At 35.1% G+C, this 19,368-nt stretch overlaps 1 protein-coding gene across 1 annotated transcript; it reads right to left on the bottom strand.

Moving 5' to 3' along the window:
• Positions 1–5,149: 5,149 nt before the first annotated feature.
• Positions 5,150–6,095, bottom strand: LOC124886449 (the record flags this gene model as incomplete). Its single annotated transcript, XM_047394807.1, is given in 1 exon segment — positions 5,150–6,095. A coding segment is annotated over 1 exon segment (604 nt), but the record flags the coding sequence as incomplete, so codon positions are not given.
• Positions 6,096–19,368: the final 13,273 nt, after the last annotated feature.

Below are 19,368 nucleotides of genomic sequence, written 5' to 3'. Positions count from 1 at the left end.
GATCTATGTCTTTTCATATAAAGTTTATAAACTTTTGCGAGTTAGTAAGTAATGTTCCCAAAACCTTCTCGCTCTGATACCAAAACAGTGGTATATTTCAATAAAAATAGTGGTATATTTCAATAAAATAATATTATATTTCACAAAGATAAAAGATAATAAACGAGGATATATTTCAGTGAATAATGATTGATTTTTTAGTATATCAGTTTGTAAAACCTACTCAGTACTCCCTCTTTCCTACTGTTTCATATATATATATATATATATATATATATATATATATATATATATATAAAAGTCCCCTCCCTCCCCACCCCCTCCCCCAAGCTTCTTTATATTCTTCTTCCTCCTATACTCCATTTATTTCTTTTTTTTTATGTTAAATTAATAATTAAAATTTGCTATTGTTATTTTTACAGTTCTTGAATTTTTCTTAAGTTAAATTTTTCATTAAAAAAATTCATATAAAAAGTATTTTTTATTTGGAAGTAATTACGTGGCTAATTAATAAGTTTAATTTTTTTGTTTCGATTTTTATGTGCGAAAATGAAATTAATTTGTTGATTCTTGATCTATATAGGAAAGTTTATTTGTTGTACAATTTGTGTATTTTATTCTTCCTATGATTGTGTCTTTGATTGAAGATTTTTGGTGAATAGGAGAAAAAAAATAGAGGAAGAAAAATACATGGGGTGGTGGGATGTGAGGAAGAAGAAGACATGGGGTGGTAGGGTGTGAGGAAGAAGGAAAAGAAAAATAATGGTTGAAAATTTTAAAGTGGGCTTCATTAATTTTTTTATACTTTTTTTTATAAAAATGCATTTTGATTTTTTTTTTTTGCCACGCCAATCATTAAGAGAGCAAACTAAGACACTTTAAAGTTCATAAGGATAAATAATTACAGATTAAGTTTAAAGGTTAAAGTAAATTTTTGTTATAAGTTTAGGAAGCTAATCATGTCTTTTCCCTTTAAAGTTTGGTTAAACATTATTCGTTACTTCAAGTGTTTTTCAATTGATTAGTCAAAATGTCAAATACACAAATATTTTTTCCTTAAAAGTATCTTTTTAGTATATTTTTCAATTTTCCTTAGAAACTCAACCGTGCCACATAAATTGAAACAGAGTGATTACTATATTTTTCAATTCGATATAACACTATATTTTTTTTATTCTTTTCAGGATGCAGTTTTGGAGCTATCAGAACACGACAGTGTTGATTGTTGAGGCACCGCTTATCTTCAAGCCAAAGTTTACTTGCAACGAGAGGTTCTAAATTTTTGAATTTTTGTGAATGGTTAAAAGCACACCTAAAGTATCTCAATTTTTAAATTTCATATCTAAATACTAGGTGTGCAAGTTTTCTAACTGAACTATCAATAACTATTTGTCAAAACACAACTCGACTCTTATGGTCATCATTTAGGTAGGAAAAGTGAAAAGACATTCTAGGTCCTTTTACAAAGAAAATAATATATTTAATAGCAAGCATAAGATGTGTCAAATATATAAATTATTTATTAATTTTTTAAATTAAATTATTAAATATTTATTTTTATTAACATGAATAAATAAAAATTTAAATATTTATTTTTAAGAAAATGAATGAGTAGTGTAGAATAAATATCAGTGAGGACAAAGAAAAGTACAAATGGAATCTCCAGCCCAGTCAAAAAAATTGCATATTCCCTTGGATTCTCTGTACAAATCAATTAATGCTCTCAAGTCTCAACTTTCTTTCTTTCCCTCTAAATTCGGTTCCACGACAATTATGCAATAATGGTTCCCTCTTTTATTGTCCCTATAAAAAAATTATAATTTCAAATTATGATATAAAATTATTTTAGATAAAGTTAAAGTTTTGTTTAGATATTATAATTTAAATTTTTTAATTTATATTTTTTCTAACAAACATAAAATTCATAAGCTGAGAAATTTTTTAACGTTTCCTAAACTCTTATACAATCTTATCAAATAAATAAAAATTCATAAATAAATTGATAACTATGGTTATATATTTATTAATATCTATCAACTTATGAATCTTTCTGTACAAAATATGAATATATCTCCATATTTATTTTTATAAATAATTGTTCAAAATTGCAAATATTTAAGTAAACATAATTTATAAAGATCAACAAGTCAATAATAATAGTAATTAGCATTTTCTCCGTCCATAAATGCTTGATCGTTTATGACTTGACATATATTTTGACAAACAATAAATAAAAAGGTGATTTTACTATATTACCTTTTGAATATAAAAAATATTTTTCTTTGAAAAATGCAATGAATAATGTATTGTATTTAATATCAAGGATAAAATAGGTAAAAATAGATAAATTATTTATTATTTTTATAAATCAGACAAGTATTATTTGACATCTCGAAATAGAAAAGTGGACAACTAAAGATTAATGGAGGGACTATTTCCTTAATACTCTCCATTTCAAAATAGTTGATCCTCTTTCTTAAAATATTTGCTTCAATTTAATTGACTCCTTTATAAAATTAAGACAATTTTATTATATTCTTTCAATATTATCTCTACCATTAAATTACTATGCAAAGTGTATATATCAAATTTATATTTCTAAAGTATAATTAATAAGACTAATTTGTCAGAAAAAACCTCTCATAAATATTTTCTTAAGGGGAGTGTCACATCAACAACGACTAACTATTTTAAATCAGAGGAAATATAATTCTTTCAACATGGTATATGCAATTTCCTTGAAATAGAGGAAGTATCATTCTTTCAACATAATATATACAATCTCTTCAGATCGAACATAAGACTTTTTTTTTTGAAATTTAAATTAATAATTTATTTTACAAAATAATAATTTATGAATTAAATTTTATATTTACAAAAATTGTAATTATGACTCAGAATTCTAAGTATAATTTTTTTTTAGAATTTAGAATTTAAGTGCAAATTTGATCTCAAAATTTAAAATCACATAATTATGAAATGAAATTAGATGTCCAAATAGTTATCAAAAGTGCTAATGCATTATATTCAGGTAGTGTCGAAAAAAAAATCGTACCTTTAAAAAGATGTGATATAAGTATTAAATATCATAAAACAGTGTCGAGAAAAAAATTACACCTTTAAAAAAAATGTGATATAAGCATTAAATATCATAAAACAGAGTGAAAAAATAACACATCTCAATATTTATTTTTTTATTCCTCACAAATAAACCTTTGAAGTATCCCACATCGGAAAAGGGATGGGTAATTAGTCTCCTTATATGGACTTGCGCAATCCTCCCCTTATGAGCTAACTTTTGAGGTTGAGTTAAGTCTAAAATTCATTATTTGCACGATATCAGAGTCAGGCTCATCCCAAATCTTTGTTCACCTATGTTGAACCCTATATTATATTGTCCACACTCCAATTAACCAGGCTTGGGCGTGCGGGGGAGTGTTAGGTATCCACATCGAAAAAGAGATAGGTAATTGGTTTCCTTATATGGACTTGAGCAATCCTCCCCTTATGAGCTAGCTTTTGAGGATGAGTTGGGTTCAAGATCCATTTTTTACAATCTTTGAAAAAAAAAAATTTCTCCCAAAGTTTCACTAGCACCTTTCACAAATTTTCATCATAAAAGTATATTACAATTTCATATTTGAACATTTTTATATTGGCATAATTATCCCAACTTGAGATAAAGACAATTTAAAATTTGTCATATGCTACGTCGATGTTTTAGGGTATGTTCAGAACAACGGAAGTTATCTTTCGAGTCCAGAAAATGACATATTTTCTAACGAGTAATTTTCTTGTAATTGTTTGTCGTATTTGGTTAGAGTAATATTTCTTTCATTTCTAATTAGTTATCATTCTTAGTAAAATTATTTTTTTTAATATTTATCATTTTATAAAATCAAAGCATAAATATTTATTTTTTCACCTTTACCCTAAGTAGGCGTTTGGACATGTGATTTAATGCTCATTCTCCAAACACTTGATTTGAGATTTATATCATAATTTGAGATTTATCAACTATAAAACTTGATCTACAAGTTTCTATTTTGTTAAAACAAATTGCCATTCATATCTATCAACCATTTATGGCATATGTAAATAAAATTTAAAGTTCATATAATTAAATTATTTATATCTCACATAACCACTATTGTTACCAATATAAAATTTATTTTTATTCCAAATCAACTTCTACTTTGCAATTTATTATTTACCAAATTTATTATTTTTGACCAACAAACAACTCAAATTAACAATGTTGGTTCGTCTTCTCGCAATTATTTGATCCAGAAATACAAACTCAATGTGACAACGTGAGGAGATTTCCGTACTATGTGGGGGGATTATATTAAAGAGTAGTACACCGCAACTTGTATTCAATTTTTACTTTTTTATCGAGCTAAATTTTGATAAATAAATGTTGTATTTTCTTAGAATAGCTTTGTATAGTGTATTATACTTTTATAGAGACATTTTTTGCTTATTTGGTAAGATTTTATAAAATATTTGGGTATTTTTGATAATTTTCACAACTTACGAATTTTTTATATTTATGAGAAAACATACAACATAAAAAGTTAAAATTATTTGTCCAAACAAAACTTCAACTTCATCTTTTGATTTCAAATCATGATATGATATCATGATTTCATCTTACATGGTCAATTGGGCCCTTAATTATAAATATGAATAAATATCAATATAGTACAAATAACGAAAAGTATTAAACAGAGAAGATTGATAAGTAAGAATAACTTAATTTAGCATGTAGAAGATTGATAAGTAATGATAATTTATTCAATTTAACATGCAGTTAATATTTTTCTTCAGAGAAATACAAACAAAAAACGATTACAACTATTTAAGACTATAGGAATTACTAAAGATCAATTATACGAATTAATATCTAAGCGTTTGGTTAAGAAAGTTCAAAGCAACAATATGAAATTAATTTTTCCCTCAAAAGTGAGAGAAGTCATTTTCGTTTTTTCTTTTTGTGAAAAATGTTTTCCTATAAATATTTTTTATTAGTTAAAATACTAGAAAATCATATTAAGCCTAAGTTCTATTGAAACAATTCTGACTTTCATCATTTATGAGCATGGAATACACACTGCCCACGTCAGGTAAGGGCTTCATTAGGAGGATATCCTCCTAATGATAGGGTAAGAATCGTTCAGGCAACTCAGGAACTGGTGAACCCTCTGTTCTTCCTCAATTTTCTGAAAGGCCTCTTTACAACCACATTCACACTCAGGATATAAAATAGAACAACACAACTCATCCCAAAGTTTCTTAATTCGATTGAAGTATGAGGCAACATTAGAGTCACCCTGGGTAATGGAAGAAATATCTTTCCGAATTTGGAAAAATTTCAAACCATTAGCTTGTCCAAATCTCCATTCTATATCCTTCCAGAGCTTTTCAGCAGATTCAGTGTACATCACTATTTCCCTAATTTCCTTATCTAGGCTATTTAGGATCCAAACAACTACCATATTATTACACCGATTCCAAGGCTCAAAAGTTGGAGAAGTAGGTTCGGATTTGGGTATACTATCATTTATCAGCCCTAACTTGTTCTTATAAGATAATCCTAACATCATTCCTCTCCTCCAACTCCCATAACTTGTACAATTAGAAGTCGTATTAACCAAAACAGTTCCCGGAGAGTCAGAGGGAATGAGATACAGTGGGGAAGAGGGATACAGAATAGTAGTAGCAGTACTTGTAGTAGTAGAAGTCGAATCCATGGAAATAACAAACAATAGCTAAACAACACTAGCAAAACAGAGAGATTGGGAAAATATCACCGTAAATGGTTGAAAAACATCGAAAAAGTAGCTATCGCAGTCGCCGAACAACCATCGATATCACCTAAATCACCAAAAAAATAGTGCTCACACCAAACACGGTTGTTAAATCGCTGGAAGGAGAAAAAAAAATCCAAGAGAAACTTAATAACTCGGTCAAATTTGCCCCGGTTCTGATACCGTGTTGAGAAAATGAGTCAGTTAACAGTAGAACAGTGAGAGCCTTCTAGAGAGAAAATGGGAAAAGATATTTTCTATTTCTTACTCATTGTTCTGAAAGTGTACAAATGATTCAATATATACAAAAAATAGAAATAAGAATATGGGTCTATGGGTCAGATTAAATAAAGTGAAAATTATGCCAAACAGACTTATTTGATTGTTAATTACAAGTTGCCACATCCCTTTTTCGTACTCCAAAAGAATTATATTTTAAGTTTGAAAGGGTTTTTATTAAAGTGACAAAAAATGAAAATTTGTTTCGAAAAGAATTCATTATATTTCAAAACTCAGAGTCGCCGCTTGACATAAATTGGGTGTGCCAAGTCACCTGTGGATATCCTTTTTCAAAACGGTTTTGACTCTGTAACACTGGTTTGCGAACAGAGATTCCGATTAAGGAATTCTGTTGACCGAGGGGAAGGTGTTAGGCACCCCTCGATCCCGTGATTTGACCACAGTTGCTTGGTGGGCGTATCAGCTAATTTGACATTACAAAATGTATAAACCATACAAAAACAATCAATCAAACAAACAAAACAAAAATCAGTTAAAAAATATAGTGTCCAGTTCAATTATTACAACCCAAAATTAAAAAGTACTGAAACGTGAACCTACGTTAACCTACACTAATCCTAAACTACGCTCTAATGCCTTACCCGATTCTTCGGGCCTTCATCACGAACGTCCTCCGAGTACATGATACGTCGGGGCATTCCCCGGTGAATAAATACAAATATGACCTCGGGGCATTCCCCCGGGAATGAATACAATCAATTCAAATTCATAAAATAAAACCATTTAACAAATATTTTCAACATTCAACAAGCCAAAAGTTCTAAATTTGCCTACCCGAACCTTCTATTTTTTATCAAACTCGGCCTTTCATGATTCTTATCACATTTCAACATCATCAACGAATCAAAAATTATCCAAATTTACTTTTATCAATTTTCGAGTCCCATTCCCCAAATAGCTTAATTTTAATCCTCGAACAAGACCTCATTTGACCATACAATCCATAATCAAGGAACAAACACGAGCAATAATTCACCAAGAACAAAGATCAACCAATCACACAAATATTCAATTCGATGCATCGAATATATAAATAATGAAATAAAAGAGGGAAAGATTAGAATTGGACCTCAACTTGGAACTTTCGAAGAATATTGCTTGATAAAAATAAAGAAGCCCGCTCCCGATAGCCTCGAATCGAACCTCAACCCCAACAAAGATCCAACTTGATATCACAAATTCTTCGAACAAATTTGAATCCGGAATCGACAATCTCAAATAGAAACAACTAATCCCGAATAGAAATCCCAAAGACAAAATTTCAATCTCATAACCAAAGAGTAAAAAATAATAAGCCCAGATCGAAACAATCCAATGACAGACGAAAATTTGATGCTGAACTGCCGACAGGGATTAACACAAACGACTGATTTTCTGTTCAAAATTGGCTAGAATAACGGGTTCTCCACGACAGAGTCGTGTTTGGGGTTTAAGATTTGGCTTCACCGGAGCTCGAAAGACTCGATAGAGACCAAGACGAATAGTAAGCGATGCAGTAACTGAGTTTTTCGGCGAAAAAACTCATCGGAAAAGGAGTATTTTCCGCGCTCATATCTACTTGCTCGCTGTTACTCGCCGATTTTACTGTTTCCGACGAGATTCGAACTCGCCGGAGCTCCTATGACCTTGGTGGTGATGAGCACTAGGCACAGATTTGGTGGAAGCACTGTTTTCGGCGAGAACCCGCTGGCAAAAGGGTGTTACTCGTCGGTTTTGGTCATTTTTAGATGCTAATTCGATCTCCGACAAGATCTGGTCGCCGGACTTCTCTCACTGTTCTCTCCCTCAAGCTCTCTTCTATCCCATTTTTTCCTCCGATTTGGTATATGTGTGTTTGATGCATGTGTAGTACGTTTTTCGATGACCCTCTTCTTTTTCAGTGAAGTTTTTGTGTGTGTATCTATATTCTCTAGTTATTATGTGTGATATGTGAATATGATGATGGAGAGTGAGTGTGTGAGGTTTGTGCGTGAGTATATGAAGGGAAAGAATCGAATCCCCCGTGTATTCCTCTTTTCTTTGTGTCAAAGAAATATGGGGGAGGGGTGGTTACGTGGGGTAGGGGTAGGAGGGGTAGGGGTTAGGATGTGTTGTCAATTTTTAGTTGGGTGGGCTGTTAGAATATTAGGATAAGACAAGGTTTGTTATTTTTTGTATTTTGTGAGGGTATAATAACATGGATGAGGGTCCACGGTAGGATAAGGTAAAATTGGGTAACGATTCTACATCATGCCCCCTTTGAGTGCAAACACGCAGTGTTTTCAGACAAAGAAGTAAACAACGAGACCGAATTTTGTCCCGATCATTATTCAAAGAGAGGAGTAAAAGAAAGAAGGACAATCGAATCCTGTTGGACACCTTATCTACCCAAGTCATGAGGAAGTCACAAGTATCTCAAAGGGCTGGAAGAGAAGTGGACTATACCGAGTTGGAGAGTCAAGTGAGGTTCCATCGAGGTTCCGATCCGCGGCTCTGTCATTACATCAAAAAATTAAAATTACAAGTTAAAACATAAATGAAATTACAAAATCCTATCTATACAGCTTCTATTGGCTCTTGACTCGACTTTTATCACCCTATTCTTCAGGCGGGCTCCTAACTTGCAATTTCTTCCAACTTGTTGTTTGGCTTTCAATTGCTTCACTTCGTTGCTTTACTTTTCGTTTCTTCACTCTATTCTTCAGGCGGGCTTCTGACTTGTTGTTCCTTTACTTTGTTGCTTGAATTTTCATTTCTTCACTCTGTTCTCCAGGTGGGCTCCGGACTTGTTATTTCATCACCCTGTCCGTCAGGCGGGCTCCTGAAACCCAAAATTAAAACTAGAACGAAAATTATCCCAAACAAAAATTATAGTAAAGTAGTATTTCATTTTTGAAAGCGCTGTCCCATTTTCCAGGAGGGTCCTGAATAGAAGGTAAAGTCCCATTTTTCAAGAGGGTCCTGAACTGAAAGTAAATTTCCATTTTCCAGGAGGGTCCTGAATTGAAAGTAAATTTCCATTTTCCAGGAGAGTCCTGAATATAAAGTAAATTCCATTTTTTAGGAGGGTCCTGAACATAAAGTAAAGTCCCATTTTCAGGAGTAAAATAAATTTCCATTTTCAGGAGGGTCCTGAACAGAAAGTAAAATCTCATTTTTCAGGAGGGTCCTGAATTGAAAATAAATTCTAATTTTTCAGGAGGGTCCTGAACAGAAAGTAAAATCTCATTTTTCAGGAGGGTCCTGAATTGAAAGTAAATTCCCATTTTTCAGAAGGGTCCTAAACATAAAGTAAAGTCCCATTTTTCAGGAGGGTCCTGAACAGATAATAAATTCCCATTTTTCAGGAGGGTCCTGAACAGAAAGTAAAATCCCATTTTTCAGGAGGGTCCTGAATTGAAAGTGAATTCCCACTTTTCAGGAGGGTCCAGAACATAAAGTAAATTCTCATTTTCCAGGAGGGTCCTGAATTGAAAGTAAATTCCCATTTTCCAAGAGGGTCCTGAATTGAAAGTAAATTCCCATTTTTATGAAGGGTCCTGAACATAAATTAAATTCTCATTTTTTCGGAGGGTCCTGAATTGAAAGTAAATTCCCATTTTTCAGGAGGGTCCTGAATCGAAAGTAAATTCCCATTTTGTAGGAGGGTCCTGAATTGAAAGTAAATTCCCATTTTTCAGTAGGGACCTGAACATAAAGTAAATTCCCATTTTTTAGGAGCGTCCTGAATTGAAAGTAAATTCCCATTTTTCAGGAGGGTCCTGAGCAAAAAGTAAAATCCCATTTTTTGGGAGGGTCCTGATCAGAAGGTAAAGTCTCATTTTTTAGGAGGGTTCTGAGCAGAAAGTAAAATCCCATTTTTTAGGAGGGTCCTGAGCAGAAAGTAAAATCCCATTTTTTAGAAGGGTCCTGATCAGAAAGTAAAATCTCATTTTTCAGGAGGGTCCTGAGCAGAAAGTAAATTCCCGTTTTCCAGGAGGGTCCTGAACATAAAGTAAATTTCCATTTTTCAGGAGGGTCCTGAATTAAAAGTAAATTCCCATTTTCTAGGAGGGTCCTGAATTGAAAGTAAATTCCTATTTTCCAGGAGGGTCCTGAACATAAAGTAAATTCCAATTTTTCAGAAGGGTCATGAATTGAAAGTAAATTCTCATTTTCCATGAGAGTCCTGAATTTAAAGTAAATTCCAATTTTCCAGGAGGGTCCTAAATTAAAAGTAAATTCTCATTTTCCAGGAGGGTCCTAAATTGAAAGTAAATTCTCATTTTTCAATAGGGTCCTGAACATAAAGTAAATTCTCATTTTTTAGGAGGATCCTGAATTGAAAGTAAATTCTCATTTTTCAGGAGGGTCCTGATCAGAAGGTAAAGTCCCATTTTTCAGGAGGGTCCTGAGCAAAAAGTAAAATCTCATTTTTCAGAAGGGTCCTGAGCAGAAAGTAAAATCCCATTTTTCAGGAGGGTCCTGAACAGAAAATAAAATCCCATTTTTCAGGTGGGTCCTGATCAGAAAGTAAAATCTCATTTTTCAGGAGGGTCCTGAGCAGAAAGTAAATTTCCATTTTCTAGGAGGGTCCTGAACATAGAGTAAATTTTCATTTTTCAGAAAGGTCCTGAATTGAAAGTAAATTCCCATTTTCCAGGAGGGTCCTGAATTGAAAGTAAATTCCCATTCTTTAGGAGGGTTCTGAACATAAAGTAAATTCCCATTTTTCAGGAGGGTCCTGAATTGGAAGTAAATTCCCATGTTTCAGGAGGGTCCTGAGCAGAAAGTAAATTTCCATTTTTCAGGAGGGTCCTGAGCAGAAGGTAAAGTCCCATTTTTCAAGAGGGTCCTGAGCAGAAAGTAAAATCCCATTTTTTAGGAAGGTCCTGAGCAGAAAGTAAAATCTCATTTTTCAGGAGGGTCCTAAACAGAAAGTAAAATCTCATTTTTTGGGAGGGTCCTGGTCAGAAGATAAAGTCCCATTTTTTAGGAGGGTTCTGAGCAGAAAGTAAAATACCATTTTTTAGGAGGGTCCTGAGCAGAAAGTAAAATCCCATTTTTCAGGAGGGTCCTGATCAGAAAGCAAAATCCCATTTTTCAGAAGGATCCTGAGCAGAAAGTAAATTCGCATTTTTCAGGAGGGTCCTGAACATAAAGTAAATTCTCATTTTTCAGGAGGGTCCTGAATTAAAAGTAAATTCCCATTTTCTAGGAGGGTCCTGAATGGAAAGTAAATTTTTATTTTCCAGGAGGGTCCTGAACATAAAGTAAATTCTCATTTTTCAGGAGGGTCATGAATTGAAACTAAATTCTTATTTTCCAGGAGGGTCCTGAATTGAAAGTAAATTTCCATTTTCCAGGAGGGTCCTAAATTGAAAGTAAATTTCCATTTTTCAGGAGGGTCCTGAACATAAAGTGAATTCCTATTTTTCAGGAGGGTCCTGAATTGAAAGTAAATTCTCATTTTTCAGGAGGGTCCTGAGCAGAAAGTAAAATCCCATTTTTCAGGAGGGTCTTGATCAGAAGGTAAAGTCCCATTTTTCAGGAGGGTCCTGAGCAGAATGTAAAATCTCATTTTTTAGGAGGGTCCTAAGCAGAAAGTAAAATCCCATTTTTCAGGAGAGTCCTGAACAGAAAATAAAATCTCATTTTTCAGGTGGGTCCTGATTAGAATGTAAAATCTCATTTTTCAGGAGGGTACTGAGCAGAAAGTAAATTTTTATTTTCTAGGAGGGTCCTGAACATAAAGTAAATTTCCATTTTTCGGGAGGGTCCTGAATTGAAAGTAAATTCCCATTTTCCAGGAGGGTCCTGAATTAAAAGTAAATTCCATTTTCCATGAGGGTCCTGAATTGGAAGTAAATTCCCATTTTTCAGGAGGGTCCTGAATTGGAAGTAAATTCCCATGTTTCAGGAGGGTCCTGAGCAGAAATTAAAATCCCATTTTTTAGGAGGGTACTGATCAGAAGGTAAAGTCCCATTTTTCAAGAGGGTCCTCAGCAAAATGTAAAATTCCATTTTCAGCAAGGTCCTGAGCAGAAAGTAAAATTTCATTTTTCAGGAGGGTCCTGAACAGAGAGTAAAATTTCATTTTTCAGAAGGATCCTAATCAGAAAGTAAAATCTCATTTTTCAGGAAGGTCCTGAGCAGAAAGTAAAATCCCATTTTTTAGGAAGGTCCTGAACACAAAGTAAAATCCCATTTTTCAGGAGGGTCCTGAACATAAAGTAAAATCTCACGGATGTCCATTTCCAATGGTAGCTGAATTGAGTGAAGCGAATTGGCCCCTATTTCAACAAAGAAAATTTGTCAGCTAAAAACTTAGTGGTGGCTTGCAGCTCTTGGCTTCTCAGGTATCTGCCCCAGCACTCGTTCCTTTCATCTTTGTTCCAAATCTCTGACACTTTCCCTGTCTTGACGCATCATTGCCCCGGATCCAGATTGAGGGAAATAAGTTCTGACTCGAACAATGGGTTTCTATTTTACCATGCCCCTGAGGTGCATTCTTTTCCCAAATCTGAATTCTTCCACGAGTCCAATAGCCTGTCAGTTGATAGACTTCCTTTGCTTCGTGTTGAATTACGATCATATTTCTTTCATGTGCTGTTCCTTGGCTTTTCCTCATATAATTGTAAAGACTGGTAGTAAATTTTGAAATCCTTTCTCGCTTGTTTTGACATAGACTTGACTTAAAATGTACAGAAATAATGGCGACTTTTATTTTGATAAATGACATAAAAAGACAAAAAGCATGAATATGTAAATGAAAGAAAAGGGCAATGTCCCATATTCAAAAGAAAACTTATCTGAATACGATAAACAACTCCAATGAGTATGACATGCATTTTGGATTAAGCTGCCTGATCTTCCTATCCAAACTCCCCATTTATTGTTGAGTTTATGCCTTTGCCGATGAGCCGCTTCTTCAAATCTATTGGAATTATACATCACATTCAATTGACGACATCTTAAAAGACTTTCACCAACGAATCTCTTTCTTTTCACTTTTCACTTTTCTCTTGAACTCGCCATTGCCTTACGGTGCCCGTGAGGGTTTTCACCAATAAGACTCTTTATTTTATTTCTCTTCACTCACCATTGCCTTATGGTGCCTGCGAGGGTTTTCACCAATAAGACTCTCTCATTTTTATTTCTCTCAACTCACCATCGCCTTATGATGCCAACGGGGGTTTTCACCAAAAAGACTCTCTCATTTTTGTATTTCTTTCCTGATTTCTTATGCTGAGGGAGACAAGTGGTACCTCATAATGTATCATCATATTCATTGCATGCTTAGCCTTAACATTATCAAAAATTAATCTGAAGGACTTTCTTTGGTTGTAACTTGGCTTTTGGATAAGTTTAGAAAATAATGGCAAGGGGTTCAAACAACACTTGAAGTGGGGGTGGGACTTACAACTTTTGGAATCGACTCAAACAACACATTAACTCATGCCCCAGTTTTGTTGACTGGGTGAATCTTACATCTTTATTTGGTTGGACCGAGCCTGAAATAGGGCAGCGTACGTATCTCACTCCCGAGAGAGGAGAATTAGGTCGCACGTAGTTCCATCAGCTTGTTCTTTGTTTTGATTTGATTTTTTTTCTTTTATTTTCGAACTCTTTCTTTTATTCTTATTTTCTTGACATTTATCTTTGACTCTATTTTGATTCGAAAAGAGGGATATGAAAGAAAAATAAAATAAAGCTCAAATGGGTCAACAAAGGATGACACAATGTTTGGATAGAAGAATAAAATGCCTTCATCATATTAATCTTCAAAAATACCAGTACTAAACATGCAATAAAATCAACAAAGGATCAAATATCATACATAATATCTTTTGACCGCATCAGCATTGATAGCCATTTCTGCCATTTTGCCTTCAATATTTGTCAAATATAAGGCTCCATTGGGCAACACTTTCTTCACAACGAAAGGACCTTGCCAGTTAGGGGAGAACTTGCCTTTCGTTTCAACCAGGTTAGGAAGGATATGTCTCAATACCAACTAACCAACTTCAAAATTCTTGGGACGGAACTTTTTGTTATACGCTCGAGCCATCCTCCTATGATACAATTGGCCATGACACACAAACGTTAGCCTTTTTTCCTCAATCAAACTCAAATGTTCCAGTTGGGTTTTGACCCATTCGTCATCATCAATCTCTGCTTCTACAATGACTTGAAGAGAGGGAATTTAAACTTCTGTAGGGATGGCTACTTCTGTCCCATACACCAATAAATATGGAGTTGCCCCTGTTGAAGTGCGAACAGTGGTGTGATAACCTAGCAATGCAAACGGCAACTTTTCATGCCACTATCTAGACCCTTGTACTATTTTTTACAGTATCTTTTTTATATTCTTATTGGCGGCTTCTACAGCACCATTGGCCTTTGGGCGATATGGAGTAGAATTTTGATGTGCGATCTTAAACTGTTGACACACTTCTTGCATCAAATGACTATTGAGATTGGCAGCATTGTCTGTAATGATCATCCTAGGAATTCCAAACCTACAAATAATATTGGCATAAACAAAATCTACCACAGCCTTCTTTGTCACTGACTTAAAAGTTACTGCTTCTACCCACTTTGTGAAGTAGTCAATGGCTACCAAAATGAATCTATGTCCATTTGATGCCTTCGGCTCAATCGGTCCAATCACATCTATTCCCCAAGCCACGAATGGCCATGAAGCGGCTATTGCATGTAACTTAACAGGAGAAGAACGTATCAGATCACCATGTACCTGGCATTGATGACACTTTTGAATAAATTGAATAGAATCCCTCTCCATAGTAAGCCAGTAATAACCTGCTCGAAGAATCTTCTTTGACAAGACATGATTGTTCATATGCGACCTGCATACACCAGAGTGTATTTCAACCATGATTGCCGAGGCTTCTCTTGTATCTACACACCTCAAAAGTCTCAGATCTGGGGTTCTCTTAAATAAGATTTCCCCACTTAATAAAAATCAACTAGCCAAACGCCTAATAGTCCTCTTTTGATCGTTGGTGGCATATGTTGGGTATTCTCCTGACTGAATGTATCACTTGATATCCAAGAGCCAGGGTTCTCCATTGAGCTCTTCTTCAACTGCATTATAGTAAGCATGTTGATCACGACTCTGTATATGCACTAGATTGATGTAGGCTTTATCAGGATGTTGGAGCATTGAAGACAGAGTGGCTAAAGCATCAGTAATTTCATTATGAATCCTTGGAATATGCCTAAATTTTACTAACACAAACCTTTGACATAGCTCTTGTAAGCATTGTCGATACAGGATGAGCTTCAAATCTCGCATCTCCCAATCGCCTTGAATTTGATGGAAAAGCAAATCTGAATCTCCCAACACCAATAATTCTTGGACTCCTATATCAACAGCTAACCTCAAACCAAGAATGCAGGCTTCATACTCTGCCATATTGTTAGTACAGTAGAATCAAAGTTGTGCTGTTACCGGGAAATATTATCCTGATTCAGAGATAAGAACCGCACCTATTCTAAATCCTTTCATATTGACAGCTCCATCGAAGAACAACTTCCAACCTGGATCAGCATCTATAATGACTTCATCGACACACAACACTTCTTCGTCAGGAAAATATGTCTTTAATGGCTCATACTCTTCATTGATGGGATTCTCAGCAAGATGATCTACCAAGGCTTGGGCTTTCATGGCGGTTCGAGTCACATGTACAAAGTCGAACTCGGTAAGCAATATTTGCCACTTTGCCAATCGACCTGTCTGCATAGGCTTCTAAAAGATATACTTCAAAGGATCCATACGGGAGATGAGATAAGTAGTATAGGATGAGAGATAATGCTTCAAATTCTATGCTATCCAAGTTAGGGCACAACACGTCCTTTCAAGAAAAGTATACCTGGCCTCATATGTGGTGAACTTCTTGCTAAGATAATAAATAGCCTGCTCCTTTTTGCCTGTGACATCATGTTGACCTAGGACACAACCGAAAGAATTGTCCATGACTGATAAATATAAGATTAAAGGCCTACCAGGCTCCGGGGGTACCTGCACGGGCGGATTTGACAAATATCTTTTGATTCGATCGAACGCTTTCTGACATTCTTCAGTCCATTTTACCGCAGCACTCTTTTTCAGCAACTTGAATATGGGCTCACAAGTGGTTGTGAGTTGAGCAATAAACCTGCTAATGTAGTTTAGTCTACCAAGAAAACTCATCACCTCCGTCCTATTCTTGGGCGGGGGCAAATCCTGAATGGCTTTGATTTTTGAGGGATCCAATTCAATCCCCCGATGACTGACTACAAACCCCAACAGCTTTCCAGACGGAACTCCAAATACATATTTTGCCGGGTTGAGCTTGAGATTATACCTGCGAAGCTTTTCAAAGAATTTTCTTAAACCTTTAACATGGTCGGCCTGACATTTTGACTTAATAATCACATCATCCACGTAGACCTCAATCTCCTTATGCATCATATCATGAAACATAGTGGTCATGGCTCTTATGTATGTTGCTCCAGCATTCTTCAAACCAAACGACATCACTCGATAACAATACGTCCCCCATGGTGTGATAAAAGATGTCTTCTCCACGTCTTCATCATCCATAATGATCTGGTGATATCCGACATAGCAATCCACAAAGAGGCAACCTCGTGTTTAGCATAGTTGTCTAGGAAAATATGGATGTTGGGTAGTGGAAAATCATCTTTTGGACTTGCTCTGTTCAAATCACGGTAATCAACACACACTCAAATTTTGCCATCTTTCTTTGGTACGGGAACAACATTGGATAACCACATGGGATAACGAGCCACTCGAATTACTTTGGCTTCAAGTTGTTTCATGATTTCCTCTTTAATTTTAATACTTACATCAATTTTAAACTTCCTTAACTTCTGTTTGACTGGAGGGAACGCGGGATCAGTTGGCAATTTGTGAGCCACTAATTCAGTGCTTACACCAGGCATATCATCATAAGACCATGCAAAAACATCCTTATAATCAATTAATGCTTGAATCATTCCATCTTTTAGCTGTGGCAAAGCATGTACACTGATTTTAGTTTCCCTAACATCTTCTTGATCCCCTAGATTTATTGGCTCAGTCTCATTCAAATTAGGATTCGATTTGTCTTCAAACTGTTTCAACTCTTTGCTTATTTTTCTAGTGCTTATTCTTCATGATATTCCCCATCCTGCTTCATTACATCTTGATTAGTTTGGATTTTAATGTCAGGTTGAAAATTCTGCATGCATGTCATATCATTTGAATCAGAATAAAAACAACTGTATATAAAAAAGAAAAACAAAATATATTAGATACGAATCAAAAGGGACATTGCATTTCATTAAATAAAAAAATAGAAGGGTTTAAACATAGATACCAACATAACATAAACAAACTAAAATCCGAATTACAACCCTGAAATAACTCGGATAAACAGAAAGAAAAAAACAAAATAAACTACCAAAACTCCCTCCTGACGGGGAGAGGAGTGACTTCCCAATTATTAAGCTAGACAGCTGGACCTATGAATTGCACGTCTGTCATACTGGTACCTTCTCCTGCTTCCACCATATCAACTTTAATAAAAAGGTTCTGGCAGTCATCAACCAATTCAACTTCAAATTCCACATGCTTCATGACACCGCTCTTAACAAATGATTCACTGAGTAGTGGCATTAGGCGAGGGAGTGACCATGTTTCCTTTTTCCTTTCCTTGGCTTTCTTCAGATCTTCAGCCATAGGCTCAAATCCCAGACCAAACATGTCTACGTTCTCACTCGGACATATGGGACGAACTATATTGTGCAGAGACGCTCCCAAACCCTTTCCTGGCTCAAATCCGTATTTCCAAAGCTCACTTACCATCATGATAGAAGCAGAAGACAATTGTGGTCCTGGTATAACTTGTCATTCAAGGATGTGATTCACTGGCACTGTATCAAAAATTTGATAGGCGAATGTCTCCTCTACGTTATTTGCTTTAATAAGAGACAAGAGAGAATATTCGCCGGCAAACAAATCTCCTTCACCGTGAATAACCACTTCTTACCTGTTATGCTTAAACTTAATCATTTGGTGCAGTGTAGATGCAACCGCCTTGTCCTTGTGGATCCATGGCCTTCCCAACAAATAGATTATAAGAGGAGTCTATATTCAATACTTGAAACTCTATGGCGAATTCAACAGGCCTTATGGTCAACATTAGTCCTATTTCGCCAATGGAGTTTGATTTTGCACCATCGAAAGCCCTGACACATACATTGTTGGGCCTGATCCTGTCAGCACCAATATTTAACTTTTGCGAAGTAGAAATAGAGCAAATATTTGCACCTGAACCTCCATCAATCATAACATGAGTGACGTAGAAATCTTCATACTATACTGTAAGTAAAGGCCCCGATTATGCCCTATACCTTCAGCAGGCAATTCATTATAAGAAAAGCTGATCCGATTGACCTCAAAGTTTTTTCCGACCATTTTCTCAAGCTGATTTATTGTAATCTCCCTAGGAACATATGCTTCATTTAATACCTTCAGTAAAATATCACGATGCTCCTTGGAGTGTAACAACAAAGATAAGAGGGAAATTTGAGCAGGGGTTTTCTTCAACTGGTCTATTATTGAATACTCTGGCAATTTCATCTTTTTCAAAAATTCTTCGGCTTCTTCTTTGGTGATAGGACTTTCTTAAACTTTCAGGCACGAAGCATCTTCCTGACCTAGTCAAACCCCCTACCTCATCTACATCTTCCACTACTTCTTTCCCATGATAGGTCATCACAGTCTGACCATAATTCCAAGGAACTCTATTCATATCAACTATCGGAGGTTAGGTCACTGGTTTAAGGACAATAGGCGCTTCCAGTGCTCCTTTCACCGTCAAGATGTGCTGACTCAGAGCTCATACCACTGTCAACTTAGGTTTATCCTGACTTAAATCAACATACTTTTTGGCGCATTGTACTGTGATCAGGGGTTTCTTTGTGCTTTCTTGGGCTTTATCTTCTATCATTCATTCCTGGCTCAATGACATTGCTTTTAAAGACTTTGCTATATTCATCGATTTCTCCTGAATGGTTTGTACCTTGACAATAGGCTTATAACACCTTGAAGACTCTTTCCCATCATATATCAATTCTAACATATTGGTTTCAGCATGGGTTGGCAGTGGATTCTGGTTAATGTTTGGACCCTCCGAGGCCTGGACCAGCATCTGATTTGTGTTAATTAAATCTTGGATAGCTCTCTTTAAATGCCATCCTTTCTCGATATCATAGTCTGGCATGT

Source organism: Capsicum annuum, chromosome 1 (genome assembly GCF_002878395.1).
Source record: "Capsicum annuum cultivar UCD-10X-F1 chromosome 1, UCD10Xv1.1, whole genome shotgun sequence".
NCBI lineage: Eukaryota > Viridiplantae > Streptophyta > Magnoliopsida > Solanales > Solanaceae > Capsicum > Capsicum annuum.
This window is presented reverse-complemented; position numbering and strand designations above follow the sequence as displayed.